At 43.1% G+C, this 12841-nt stretch overlaps 1 protein-coding gene across 1 annotated transcript in view; it reads left to right on the forward strand.

The window, feature by feature from the left end:
* GTF2E1 (general transcription factor IIE, polypeptide 1, alpha 56kDa) overlaps positions 1 to 11949 on the forward strand; it is a gene marked incomplete at its 3' end in the record, with an annotated part of 41339 nt that extends 29390 nt beyond the window's left edge. Inside the window, exons 2-3 of the mRNA XM_009710238.1 lie at positions 6477 to 6678; positions 11702 to 11949. Of these exons, the coding sequence (XP_009708540.1) occupies positions 6477 to 6678; positions 11702 to 11949 (450 nt within the window). The remainder of the gene's footprint in view (positions 1 to 6476; positions 6679 to 11701) is intronic.
* Positions 11950 to 12841: the final 892 nt, after the last annotated feature.

A 12841-nucleotide genomic window follows, 5' to 3' on the forward strand; every position in this document is an offset into this window, starting at 1 on the left:
GTGCCGTTAGCAGGGGTGCTGCGTACTCGGCTTCAAAGGACAGCCCCTGCACTGACGGTCTCCTCTGGGCAGCACCACCCCGCGTACTTCTCAGTTCTCTGCTTTCAGATACCATCTGCATGTTCTGGCTTTGCTCTGTCACTGTCTCTGACCAGTGTTACTCATCTCAGTTGCAATATACCTTATCTTCTCTATAGTTTTAAAGTGAGCCTTTTTGAACTCTTAGGATGAAGCCTGATGTATTTTGGGTTTCCATGGCAAAGCTGGATGTTTTATTCCAGAAGTGGGGTTAGCAAATCTTCCCAAAATGCTGACATTTCCTACACTTGGTCCAGTGTTTGTTCTTGTACCGTAAGAAGCTCTGACAACAGCATCTGCTCTGGACTATCCCAAACAGGACTACAATAAAAAACGTCTACTTTCTGCGTCATGTTTCAAGATAGAGCACTGCAGTCAGCCCTGGCCTGTGGAGTGTCCTCAGGAGCTTGAGATCCAGCGGACCATGAAACCTGTCTCAGAAAGATGAGATGTGACATTACGTTTTATATAACCCACTGTGCTCTGTAATTGGCTCTTTTAATGCATGTATAGAAACACTGAATTACTTGCAAGAGAGAATGGTATTGCTGTGATGTTCAGGAGACAGACTTTATTGGTGGGTTTCTCAATTTTTTTGCCTAAAGCAACTGGGTTTTTGGAAGTCAAATGTGACTACAAATGTACTTGGGGCTATAGATCCCCAATTGGGGAGAAAAGAGAGATGGGGCCGGGGAAGGCTACCCAACAAAATTGACAGGAGACTCATCTTTCCTTGAGGCAGGAGTGTGTTTTCCTCTTGGACACATTGGGTTGCCTTCTCGTTGAGATGCTGAGGACAGTTTAATGAGGGCTGAGAAGTCTAAGTCTGACAGTCACTAAAGATCAACAGCTCCTGCAGTCTAATCTGCATTATCATTAATTCAGTTAACAATCAACTGTTTTAACAATTAGCTCTGTTACTAGCTCAGTCCATTAAGGTCATTAAAACTTTCTTTGTTTCAACTTAACCCCTCAGGTTGCTACTTCTAGTAGGTGAGTATCCTTGTATCCTAATGTGGTAACTAATGACCCAGGTCTGCTGTAGCCACTTGACCTACTATTTGTGTCTTTAATGATTCAGGAGAGAAATGCCTTTTGGTGCTGTCGTAAACAGTCCTCTAAATCTTGAAAATCAATGAGAAATGAAAGTAAGTTAGTTATAATTTGTACTGACAGCACTGCCTATTACTTAGCTTGCAAAGTACTTCCATTACATGAGCTTGGATTGTTTGTGGAGGGCGGGTGTAGGAATTGCTCTGTGGTTTTTGTTCTGTTCAAAAATTTGTCAAACACTTACTTTATGCTGACTTTTTCCCATTCTATGCATCCAACTAAGTTTAAAGTGCTTAAGGAAATTTAATCAAAAAACTGTTTGACCGTCTTGAAGAATGGGCTGATGAGAAAATGGAAGAGGAGACCAGAGAAACGTATATTCCTTTGTCTGTGTTACATTGTTCTGAATGACAGGTTGTGCTGTGAAAAGGTCTTCCATCTCTCTGGCTTGAAACAGGAAATTAATCTGGTGACCAGGGCTCAAATTAAGAGGCAGAATTAATTAGCTGATCAAAGCGTGTGGGGCAGAGAGGCATGGGAGTGAGGGAAGCCTGAGACTGGAGAAAGCAGCCCAGGAAAAGAAGGGTGGACAGAGAAGTCTGAGGAATGAGGGAAGCTCAGGCGGAGAAAGCAGGACTAGATAGACCAGGACTTGCTAGCAAGGAGAATAGGACCGTCAGAGTGGGGAAGAGCCCAGAACTGGAATGGGATGGGAAGATGGGAAGAGCTGGATAGGTAATCTCAGGCTTGGAGCTAGCAGGTAGGATAGCAGATTCCCACAAAGCACATCTCTTTCAAGAAGCTGGAGCAGGAGCCGAGGTGTTTCCTTCTCATCCTGCCTTTGTTGCCAGGAAGCAAGCTGGCAAGGCATCCCTCTCCCTCTGCAGCACTAGCAGGTTGCCATCTTCTCTTTGTTGAGTCAAATGGCAGAGGCCTGTGCAGAGCTTGAGGGCTCCAGGTCTGCAGATTAACCATATGGCTGTGGGCACAACATTGCATGGCGGGGAGGCATTTGTCCGGCTTCCTGTTGGTAGGAACCTAGGGAACTCCTGTTCTTTCCTCAGGGTCTTAATACTCTCTTTTTAACATCAAATAAAGCACTCAGGGTTAGGGAGTGCTGAAATTAAAGTTGCTTATGCATACTGTAACTTTTTCTCTGTGGCATATTCTTTTTTTTCCCCAAAAAAACATGTATGTTGTTTAGTGAGAGAGTGGAGCTGTGCACATGTAATGCACTTTTTGTCTGGTTTGCTGCAGAAGAAGGAAAAACATGCAGTGTGAGAGTCAGGGAATTACTTAAAGAAAATGGCTGTAGTAGCCACAGGAACACGATCTGATCCTCCAGGCCAGCTGAGTTTCTGTGTGGTGTTAGACTAATCATTTTCAGTTAAACTTTTCAAAGGCTATCGTTAGCTGTTGTACCTAATTCATTTGAGATGTCTGATTCTAGAGCCTGAAAGAAGATTGATAAAAATATACTGCGTGCTCTTTTCTGAAACAGAAATTTAAGAAAAGCATTTCTTAGGCATCTCAAATCAAGTACTGCTCAAATCAGCCGATACTTCTGAAATTGTGTCATCTGTGCCTTAGGTCACTCTCCACGTAATGGTAATAGTGCTATGTCTAAAAGAAGGTTGTGGGAGGTTTTGAAAATAAATTAGCTTAATGTTTTGTGACGCAGTCAAGAATAAAGAATTGGATGAGGCTGAAGGCTGGAGGAATAAAAAGGAGCTGAAAGATTATACTATACAGTGTCGTGCACCTAGCATCTAATGCAAATGTCTCCTATAAACGTGGAGTTCATCAACTGGAAACTCCACAGGAGGAAGAAAGATCTGGGAGCATTGCTAGATCTTGTGATAATTGAGGCAGCACTTTCACGGTCTGTTAACACTGTGATCTTAAAAGGTCTCAGAGGCTATCACAGAAGCACTAATGTCATTGGGCTTTTGGGAGAGCTCATCTGGACGCTTGTATGTACTTCCATCTTTACAGCAGAAAGATGAGAGCGAACTGGAGAAAGTGCCCAATGAGGCTGGTAGCATGGCTGGAGGAATGGGTGGCCAGTTTTAAAAGGCAGAGAAAAATGTGTGGCTTATTGAGCCTTGCAAATTGAAGATGGAGGGATGAGTAAGACAGCAGTTTGTAAGTATACCTGGAGGATTAACAGCAAGTTGGAAGCTAACTGAGCTGAGGTACAGTTTTCGGCACAACAGTAAATAGGTTTAAAATGAATGGGAATAAGTTTATGTTGAAAATTAAATAGTTTGTAAGTTTTCAGAGTAGTGAGAGTCTGGGGCAGTATCCCAGAGGACAGAGTGGAAGGAAGACACCTTGTTGGGCTGGAGGTGAGGCTTGAACTCTTTGAGAAGGGGGTGAGCAGAACCTGGGCTCAGAGTCAGGAGGCTGTAGCCAGTTAAATGTGTTAATTATAGCAGATGCGGCATGCATGCTTGGACATCGTGCGTGCCATGTGCATGAGCGGTTGACCTTTTCCTTCTCTCAAGTGAAATTAAATCATTAGGAATTACCTCTAAATATTCTGGCCCTATACTTCAGAGCTGGAGCTGCTTTAATCTTTGTATGCCTTGGGGAGCCAGATTACCAGCGTATCTGCCCTGGAGATCTTGGGAGTAGATGAGGAGATCTCTTTCAGATGACTGGTCTTTAACATGCAGCCAGAGAGGTCTGTTGAGTGCCTGAGCATGTGTGGAAAGGAGGGGATGTACGCGCGCTCCATTAGCATTTCCAAGATGCAGGAAAGCCTCATGTCTGTTTGCTCCAGGATATCTGCTTCTCCTGGTTTATGCAGGTTATTTGAATGGAAAACTATCAGTTGTATAAGGAAGAAATAAATCATCGGAGTGGGAACATTGCCATTCTCAGCCTTTGGGATGGCCTCTACTTCATGTTTGTCACAGGCAATTCATATCTGTAAGGAACATGTGTCACTGCTGATGTGATGTGCCATGTCATAAAAGCTCTGGTGACATTTTGTGACCTCTTAAAGTCTAACGAAAGAGGTTTGCAACATATAAATGCCATCTGCCATGGCAAAGCAACTTCCCAGTTCTCTAATCACATATACCTCTTATGAAATGCTGCATCACCTCGAAAAAAATCAGCATATTAATGGAGGAAGCTTGTCATTTCACTCATTCCCAGATTCTCTACATAATTCATGTATTAACTTTTTTTTTTTGCTTATTAAGAACCCTGAGGGGTGGAAGTTGCAGCAAATCCGTGATAGCTTTAGGAGTTCTGTTTCATTAGAGCTGTATTTTCTTTCTGATTTTTTGGTACTCTGAATTGGAACCATTCTCCCTACGATCTTAATCTTTTGCAGATACTCATGGGGTTCACAGATGGAAGCATGAAAAGTCTGAGCTGTCTCAGGAACATGTAACAGGACTTTTGTGGGGGGTGTAAAAAGAGGGGAGTTTTCCTTATTAACCTGTGGCTGTTCACTTAGTCCATTATAGGGACTGAGATGTGCTAATTGTTTTAAATTGATTCAGTTTGTTTGCCAGTGTGTCACGCCAATAGCCTCAGATGTGGGGTAAGGAGACCAAACTGGCTTCAATTTTTGCTGGGCTGACAGCTTATATAATGTGCACTTTTTGAATCAGTAGGGGCAATTTTTACAGCCTGAAAAAAATAAGCAGAGTGTTTCATGCTTGGATGGGAGAGAAGAACACTTTATCCACTTATCCTTTAGTTTACGTACTTCTGCTGTTGGGTGCTCTAGCTTTTAGATGTAGATAAGACAAACTTTCTAAAGAGTTTATTGCAGGAAGTGTGTACATATTACAGGCCACATATGCAACACACTTGCATTAATTTATGAGTAACAATGAGCAAATGCTACTTCAGATGGTGCCGAGGCAGAAAACTGCATCTCTACAGACTGTGGTGAGAAGCAACAGATCTGCCTCCTGCCATAAACAGTGCTTTTGTGTGCTTTCCAAGAAGCGTGCAAGCATTGTCTAGCCCTCACAGCCATCACTGAAGAAGTTAGGTCTGTTTTTATCGCTGTATTACAGGCAGAGAAGGAGGTACACTGAAAAATGAAGTGACGAGACTAGCAAATCTGTGTAAGCAGCAAAACAAGATACCAGAAGCCCTGGCTTGCCAGCCTGTCTCATTACGTCATGCCCATGTGTCCCGGGCAAACTCATTCTTTTGACCGTGTGTGTACACCTTACATCTTTGCTTATCATTTCCCTGATACGACCTGTCCTCAGGCTCCCTATTGGTAAAAAGATCTTTTCGTTTCTTTATTGGAATATTGAGAGATGATGCTAGATGTGTATAGGTGTTACAGAACAGATAAATAAAAAAGTCACACGGGGACAAGAGAAAATCGAGAAGCCTGTGAGCATCGCTCTGGATGCCAGTGTTCTAGGGGAGGCAGCGGGACGTTCTGAGTCCAGCACTTGCAAGGATAAGTCATTACACAGTGCTGCCCCTCTCGTAGTGGACCATATGGTAAGGTCCTACTGTGCATGTACGGCCCCAAGGGTCCTACTCGCAGATGGAACGATGAAACTGGAAAGCCTGCTGTGCAGGAGTTCAGTAGGTTTTTTGTGACTGCACTGTCATGTAACCATTTCAGTTGCCTTTATGTTTCAGCTGTTTTTAAAGGTCCTGATGAGGTCTGTAAAACGAGCTTATTCCTAATTGCCATTCATACAATTCTTATCTCACCATTCTTAATTTCAAGAAGTTAATATGGGGATTAGGTGGGGTAAGCTTTTGCATTTGCTGCTGTGCAGTAATGACTATTTAACATGTTTTGGCCGTGAAACAGAAGGAGAAGCCATCTTTTTTACATTAGTTGCGGAGTGACAATAGTTATACTAGCAGTTACTGCAGGCTGGTTGGTACAGTGTAAAACTACACTCGATTTCACGGTGCAGTTAACCCCTTCATGTGACCTGGGAGATGCCAGTGCAAGCACCTGGAACAGGCAATAGTTGAATTTCTAAGAATACATTGTATAGCTTTTTATCACAGCCCAGTCATCGCTGACATTTAAAATGGGCAGCAAGAAAGAGGGAGTGAGATTAGGAGATGTCTCAGTAGAGGTACTGCAGCCCATCTGGGCTTTTCAGAGCGAGAAACTGTACCCAGCTGGGTATCACTGGATGGGATCAAAATGCTTGCTTTGTTGTCTGCTTAAATAATAACCAGGTACACTGTGTGTGGGAAGGGATTGTCAGGGGGGGAAAAAAGCTATTTAGCATGAAGCTAAGGAAATCGCAAAGCACTGCTGTTTAAAAGGCTGTATAAAGAGCCAGGCCTGCTACTTTCCTTCCAATTCTTAGCAGCTTTTTTCATTTTAGGAACTTTCCGCTGTACTTTCTGCGAGACTGAAGTGGAAGAAGATGAGTCGGCAATGCCCAAAAAGGATGCAAGGACACTCGTGGCAAGATTTAATGAGCAGATTGAGCCCATCTATGCGCTGCTTCGTGAGACGGAAGACGTTAACTTAGCCTATGAAATCCTCGAGCCAGAACCCACAGAGATTCCTGCGCTGAAGCAGAGGTGGGAACCTGCCTGGTCTTCTCTCATTGCGCTACTTCTTTGTAGGGAGTTCGTCTGCTCTGTGAGGCTTTCCCAAACCTTGTGCAGCCCCTGGCTGCGTTGAGGACTGACTTGTTCAGCACCAACTATGCAAGCAACTGACAAATTCCCCAAGGAATGTGTGGTTTATAAGAAGACAAAGGGCCTTAACCATTTTTTACTAAACAAGGCAGATGACTATTCTTCTGGTCAGTCTCCTGCATGTAGTTTTCTGTGGGGTGAGATACTCAAATTAACCTGCTGCTTGCTGTGCTGCAGCTGGTACGTATATGAAGCCCTTGCCCCCCTAGTATTTAAGAAATGCAAACTGCAGCCATTTGGCAAAGCTCTGAAGGTGCCATCTACACTATCTTCTTTCTGTCAAACCCTTGTCTGTCATCTACTCCTTTTGCTTCTACCCAGCTTTTGAAACTAACCTATCTGTATTGTACACTTTGCATTTCAAATCCACATATAACAACATTCTAGTTCAAAGACATTACTTCTAATAAGGGTATTTTTTTCTTCTGATTTTCTTCTACTTGTTACACACCTTTTCAGGAGTAGACCATGTTATAGTCAAAAACTCTTTAAAATGTTCCTACCCATGGGAAACGACACTTACTTTCAGAACATTCCTAGCAGTACAAAAACAGATGATGTTTAAATAATGCAGAAGGATGTGGGGAACTGTCACTTTTGTCAGCTGTGGTGAAATGTGATGCACTTCTCTGTGTTTAAAAAAAAATTAATTAAGCACATGGGGGGCAGGGAAATGGACCATGAGGGGAAACATTCCCATAGTGCCTTGGGGTGCTTGCCTTTAGTTAATGGCAGAGCAAGCAGGATACTCTTTTTTTTTTTTCTCTTTCTTTTTCTCTCTCAGGCTAACCTTGAGAGAGAACGTTCCTCATATATTCATGCTAGACAGTTTCTAATTAATATAATGAAAAATTCTTTGTCTATTCATAGTCTTTTTCTAGCCAAGATGGGAGCTAATTTTTCTCATCATTCTGATAGAAAAACGGAAGCAATATAGAGAGGGTAGGAGATTTTTCCAAGGTCACTCAACATGTCTTTGGTGATATGGAGAGTCTTTGAAGCCTTTATGCCCAAGCTGAATCACTAGACTTTGCTTTAAAAACTCTTTTCTTTATTTTGTGTGGTAGAACTGGGATAACCTCACCAAAAGAGAGTAATTCCTCAGTCTTCCCTTTCTGTGCACAGGAAATTATCACAGCAGAAGCCTGGTGCAGTCCCATGATTAAATAGCAGCACCCACTTACTTGACTCTTAAATACTTAAAAAACATTGTAAATGATTAATTACTCTGTGCAAGGAATGACAAAACAAATAAGCGGCTTTTTAAATGCTTACTTGAACACAGTTTGCTTCAGCACATACAATGATTTAATTATTTATTAACTGTTATTAATTCAAAACAGCTAATTGCATGAAAGCACTGCTGTGAGATTTTTTTTTTAAAAAGTGGCAAACCCTGGGTTATTTATTCTCTCCATTTTTATGGAGTTCTGAGTGTCTGAAGTCATTGACAAAACTGACATTTGGTGATTCTGAAACAAACAGAAAAGGTCACAAAGTGCCTGCATCTTCTCTTTGCACCAACGCAGGCAACTTCATGTGTTTTCAGCAGAGTTACAGCTCTAAGCGACCACACTGACATTGCACAACTGTCAGTCACCTGCTGTAGGAAACTAGGCAGATCTTCATTTATTTCATTCAGGGAGGCTGTTAATTCTCTTTAATCTTGGCAAAGCATGAATTAACCCCACAGGTTTTGAAATAAACCTGTTCTACCTAAACCCTTCTCTGTGGTTTTCTAAAACAGATGGATTTTAATTACCCCTCCTTCTTTTGTCAAGATTAGCATGATTTTATATAACAAAAATCTTCACAGAATTAATTTTCTGTGGTCATGCTGTCAAGGACCATGGGTTGTCAGCTGTGAAGTTGAAGCTCTTAAGAGCAGCAAAGTGAAAAAGTGCTTTATTTCAAACACCACCAAAAAGAGTTATCCCCATTATGCAAGACCTTTTCTTAATAGTCTGGGCAGGATTGAGATGAAAATTTAAAGTTGTTTCCCCATTGCACAGTGTGGTTTCTGTGGGCCATACCTCAGCTATGTCAAGGATTATTTATGTCGCCCTTAAAGGCAGCTAACCACTCATTAAGGGATTTCCATCCGGGTGAAACAACCTATGGGTAACAGAGCAAATGTAGCCATGTCTGGGCCACTGAGTTGCCACAGTTCCTGATTGCAGGATGGCCATGCAAAGTCTAGACCTAGGCAGGGAAAAAGCAGATCTTGGATCTAAAAAAGAGATTTAAGAGTGTACTCCCTTCATCTGCGCAGTGCTGCCTGTAAGGCAGCTCGCACACCTGGCCTTTTGCTGGTGCCTGATCCATGGTGTTTAATCCTGTACTTTGGAACAGGTTGCTGAACGGTAAGATCTCTCCTTGCGGTAAGGCGTATACCCCCGGTCGTGTAGCCTTGAGGGGTCACTCACTCCTACCAACAGTGTCACTGAAGATGCAGTTCCACAAACAAGGAATTCAGTTGAGGCACCTTTGCAAAGCTCACTGGGGTCTGAAAATAGACAGAAAGTGTTGAGATGGTTCCACTGAAGTGGGGGACATGGCAGTAGATGGCTTAAAGTAATTAATGCTGTAGGTGTCTCTTAGAGCTGTTACTTTCATTTTTGAAATGTTCCTGACGTCATGCAATAAGTGTTTTGCTGCTAAATGATACTGCATAGGAAAAAAGTCCATTTCGGGCACATTTATGGGGACCTCTGTGCAAAAGTATTATTAGGCAATTCCTGGCACTTCTGAGTATTTAGCTGTCACGCTGCAGTCGTGGGGAGGGAGAGCTTGGGGGCGAGCTGCATTGTATATCTTGTGAGGCAAGTGGATTACATAAAATTGTCAGGGAAACGCTAGTTAGAGATTTCTATTGTGTGGGAAGCAGAGTGGTGCTTTTCACAGAACACACGCCTGTCTTGGAGAGCTGAAAGGTACCAACACTTGAAATAACGCATTGGGAAGAAGGTCTCTGTATGGTTCCTTAGGTTATATAAGCAATATATGTGCATGAGTCTTCTGCCCCAAAATTCAAGGCTGCTGTGAAGCTCTCCTAGCAGGGCTGGTTGCAGGAGAGAACCAGTTAGTGTGTGGACATATGCTGACATGGATGCTGTGAAGTATTTTGCTAACAGACCCCAGCAAGCTCACTATTGGAAGGCTGTGAGTAGCCCTCAATCCAAACTGTGGCTGAACAGGCCAATCTTTTTTATCTGGGGAAGAGAGATGATCACCCACCTATATATTTTGCCCACACTGTTTACCCCTAAAAATCCATCAGAATTAGCTCATCAAGCAGTGGTTAAGTCCTTGCTGAGCTAAGAAAATCGCCTATGACTCAGGTCTTCTCCAACTGCAACCTTTATTTTAAGCTTCTCAGTTGGAGGAAAGGTCGTTGGGTAGATAGCAGTGACTGAACCGTCCTCACTGGCAACTTCTGTCAGCTCAGCTGGCAGCAGAGCAGGGGCACTGAGTATCCTTGGTGGATTTGCTCTGGACAAGAGGAGGAGTCCAGGCAGGGCTGTTACCTGTGAAAAGCTGTAGGTACCACTGGCAGTCAGATGACTGAAATTGTATGGGTGAGGGAGGGTGCAGTCTGCAGTGGATCTGTTTCTCTGAGAAGATTAAATATGATTTTGAGGTAGAGGAATGGTCACATTTGGCTTTCCCCACCCAGAGAGCAGTGACTTTCTATTCAGCTGCTTTCCCTGATTAATGCATATGTAGCAGCACAAGCCAGAGCGTATTTTAGGCTCATTGCCATCACTGTGCAGAAAATACTGCACCTGATGTCCTCTTTCCATCAGATCCAAGCAAATTCTCCATCAGTCTCCTGAACTAGAAGGGACCCTGGAGGAAAATGTGCTGGCTGCAGCTCCTCTCAGAAAACAAAGGAGGGCTAGGCTTTGATTGCCGTACCCTTCGCATCGGTTATCGCCTTGCTTTTTCCAGCTTTTCCACAATGAAGATGGTTCAGTCTTGCTTCCTCCCGCACACAGTCACCACACAAAGCCCTTTTCCCAACCCTGTGGTTTGAAGGTGCCCTCTCTTCTTTCTTCTCCTCTGTCTGGACTCCCCAGTCCTCCTAGGGCTGTGTCTGTGGATAGTACAGATCTCCTGTGTAACACAGGAGATGTGACTTACCATGTTGCGTTGTCACTCACAATTCAAGCAAAGGTTTGAACTGAGTTTTTCATGGTGAGTTAACTCCTTCACAAGTCCTGTGATTAATAATGGTTCACAGATCTGCGCATGCTGCATCTCTGCGCCTACCATCTGACCTGTTTAAACTTTAGTACTTTTTTTACGTGGTATATGATTGCTGTGTGAAGGCCAAAAAGAGGCTTTTCCAAATGCAGGTTACTGTTCGACTATGTTTTGCTGCTGTGGCTTTTATTTCAGGGTATTCTGGGATTTTGTGTTTGTTTTTACTTGAGCGCATCAGCAGCTTTAATGCTACCTCTTCTTTTCAGTGTCTGTTGTGGAAGTTGCCACAGCCTCATGTAGGGTTTCCCATCAGAGATCCCCTAGTTCCCCAAACCAGCCAGCTGGTGTAGAAATTCCTGGCACCACATGTTAGAAATGAGAATGCAAGTTCTTAGTGCGGATCATGGGAGATAACTAATCATAGTTTAAGTGTTGCAGTGTGGGCCAAGGAAGGGCTTGTTCTGAGCGTTCTGTTTTTCTCTTTGACTTTTATGTAGCAAGGAACGTGCTCAGAGATCCCCTAGTTCCCCAAACCAGCCAGCTGGTGTAGAAATTCCTGGCACCACATGTTAGAAATGAGAATGCAAGTTCTTAGTGCGGATCATGGGAGATAACTAATCATAGTTTAAGTGTTGCAGTGTGGGCCAAGGAAGGGCTTGTTCTGAGCGTTCTGTTTTTCTCTTTGACTTTTATGTAGCAAGGAACGTGCAGCTGGTACTGGTTCAGGGACAGCAGCTGGCCTTGCAGGTGGACACCATCGGGAAGCATGGACTACAAAAGGACCATCATATGAGGACTTGTATACCCAGAACGTTGTCATCAGCATGGAGGACCAGGAAGATCTTAACCGGTCTGCAAGTGAAGGAAAGCCAGCCAGAGAGAGACCAATTTGGCTACGGGAGAGCACGGTGCAGGGGGCTTATGACCCTGATGAAATCAAAGATGGTAAGAAAATTCACAGAGCAGAAGTACTGGTCTGCTTATGTGATGCTTTTAGAGTGCTGTCAAAAACATGTTCCCCTGTGTGTGTACAGCTGCTATTCCCAACAGTCCAGATTTTGTCTGCTCCCCTCTGTTGTGCAAAGCACCTGTGTGTAGGTAGACATAAAAAAGCCTGATTTATTAGATCCATGATTGAAATCTAGGTCAGTAAAGCTAAGCTGTCCCCAAAATTGTTTGTGGGCTTCTAAAATGTTAATTATCTCTTACGTCTTCCACCTTGACTGTTTATTGCTTCTAAATGAAGGTCTTTCAGTTTCATCTAGAAAGTTGCCTTCCTAATAGGTCACTGCTGAAAAATAACATTTAATAATGTTCAGTGACTCTGAAGTCTACCAAATCTACCAGCAGTGGTTTTGTGCTCCCAGCCACCTTCTTGCCAATTATTTTTCAAAATGTGCTTTATATGAATATGTCAGAAATAAAGCTTCTGGAAGTACAGTAGGAAGGTCTGTCACCATGGCAGGTGAGTATTGCTTTATGTTTGTTCCTCATTATCTTTGCTTTTATTTTCATTCATTTTGGAATCAGGTAGTCCATAGATGATAGTCAAGATCTTGTAACCACTAGTAGAAACATTCCGCTTTTGGTAAGTGTGCTATTTAAGCTTGCACACTAAAAATAGGAAATAGAGACCTTTTATGATTTTTACAAGAGTGAATCAATAGGTGCAATCCTCCAAGTCATTTGAGGATTATAGACTGAAACTGTTGATGCTCTAGGAACAGAAGACAGCAAAAGGGAATGCATGTGTCACCATGAGACCCTGGAAGCAGTGCAGTGCTTGGGAGAGGAGAGGAGTATGCAGGTAGAGTCATAGAATCGTTATGGTTGGAAG

Source organism: Cariama cristata, unplaced genomic scaffold (assembly GCF_000690535.1).
Source record: "Cariama cristata isolate BGI_N322 unplaced genomic scaffold, ASM69053v1 scaffold8771, whole genome shotgun sequence".
NCBI classification, from domain to species: Eukaryota; Metazoa; Chordata; class Aves; order Cariamiformes; family Cariamidae; genus Cariama; species Cariama cristata.